Below are 1755 nucleotides of genomic sequence, written 5' to 3' on the forward strand. Positions count from 1 at the left end.
TAAAGTCCCTCCAGCTTATTTATATAGAATCGTGACTATACAGATCACGACTGAGAGTCACTCTGGGAAAGGATGTCCTTCATAACTCATCACTTATTAATTCCTTCTACTTACTTAAATCCAATGTATGCACAGATGTATAAATACAGATGCAGTATTTTTATAGGAAAGAAACAAACAGGTCTCTTGCTGCAGCCATGCGAGTGGGAGCACCAGGCGCTGGCTCGGGGCGGAACTCCAGGGATCGCTTGAAGAAAATGGCAGAAAACTTCAGCTTGGGTCATGATCCCAGGGTCCTGGGCTCGAGCCCCACATCCGGCTCTCTGCTTAGCAGGGAGCCTGCTTCTTTCTCTCTCTCTGCCTGCCTCTCTGCCTACTTGTGATCTCTGTCTGTCAAATAAATAAACAAAATTAAAAGAGAAAGAAAGAAAGAAAGTGGCAGACAAGTCGGACATGGGGGAAATCGCCGGCTTTGATAAGGCCAAGCTGAAGAAAACGGAGACGCGGGAGAACACCCTGCCGACCAAAGAGACCATTGAGCAGGAGAAGCCGCGTGAAATTTCCTAAGAACCCGGAGGATTCCCCGCCCCCTTCATCTTCGAGACACCCCAGTCGTGATGTGGAGGAAGAAGAGCCCCCTGCAAGATGGACACGAGGACAAGCTGCACTGTGAACCCAGGCACCCTGTGCCGACGCCACCGGCCTGCGGGTCTTTGAGGAGACCCCCCCCACCCCAATCGGACTGCCAAATTCTCCGGTTTGCCCTGGGATATTATAGCAAATTATTTGTATGTTTCATGAAAATAAAACACACCTTGTGGCAAAAAAAAAAGAAACAAACAAACAAACACAAAAATTACCGTGTAAAAGTATGTATGGAGAGCAAAGGAGAAAGTGGGAAAACCAATAATAGGTTAAAGGAGCCTGCCAAGAAGGCAGAGGATGGATTACTGTATCAAAAATAGTTTACCGTTCCAAAGTACACCCAAGCCCCTTGAATACTTCCAAACTACTTATAGTTATAACTAAGTGATTTGCTTAACACATTTATTAGTATTAACCTAAATCCATCTTAAATTTTACGTATCTCTTTCATAGGTAAGTTATTATCAGTGATTCTTGGGAATGTGAATTAGTTGAAGCTGATTGTGTTGCCTCAGATCTATCATACCTCACCTGCTGAGTGAGGACCTGAGATGATTTTTGAATTAAGTAGTAGGCAATAAAATAATACTTTAAATTTGGGTTTCTTTTAAAGATTTTATTTACTTGAGAGGGAGAGTGAGTGAGTGATAGAGAGCACGAGCAGGGGGAGAGGCAGAGAGAGAGAGAGAAGCAGACTCCGGCTGAGCTGGGAGCCAGATGGAAGAGGACTCCATCCCAGGATCTGAGACCAGGACCTGAGCCAAAGGCAGAGGCTTACCCAGCTGAGACACCCAGGTGCCCCTTAAATTGGGGCTTGTATTTACATACTCTGAATCCTTTCTACTGTACCAGAATGAACGGGGGGCTTGGGGAATTTTGTTTTTGTTTTCTTTTAAAGGATAATTATCTATTTTAAGATTTACTGGGGACTGGCAGTAAAGGTGTGCTATAATTCCTATGACTACTGAAAAAAAAAATAGAATTTGACAATCTGATTAATCCAATTTGTGGGCCTGAATCTTTTAAAAGAGCTGCTTGGTGAATAATCAAGGAAATTGTCACATTGAAATATTTCTAGTATACTATTAAAAAATTGTTATATTCTTATAT

General features: G+C 42.9%; 1 protein-coding gene across 1 annotated transcript; it reads left to right on the forward strand.

Annotated features, from left to right (window-relative positions):
* The first annotated feature begins 435 nt into the window (after window positions 1-435).
* Window positions 436-841, forward strand: LOC131835379 (thymosin beta-10-like). Its single transcript, XM_059179704.1, has one exon. It carries the CDS (start codon window positions 454-456, stop codon window positions 565-567), a length of 114 nt encoding a protein of 37 aa, XP_059035687.1. The 5' UTR covers window positions 436-453; the 3' UTR covers window positions 568-841.
* The last annotated feature ends 914 nt before the right edge of the window (window positions 842-1755 follow it).

Source organism: Mustela lutreola, chromosome 7 (assembly GCF_030435805.1).
Source record: "Mustela lutreola isolate mMusLut2 chromosome 7, mMusLut2.pri, whole genome shotgun sequence".
Taxonomy (NCBI): Eukaryota; Metazoa; Chordata; class Mammalia; order Carnivora; family Mustelidae; genus Mustela; species Mustela lutreola.

Excerpts from the sequence above, each read along its gene's own strand:
- LOC131835379 (XM_059179704.1), top strand. The coding sequence starts at position 454 with ATGGGGGAAATCGCCGGCTTTGATAAGGCCAAGCTGAAGAAAACGGAG.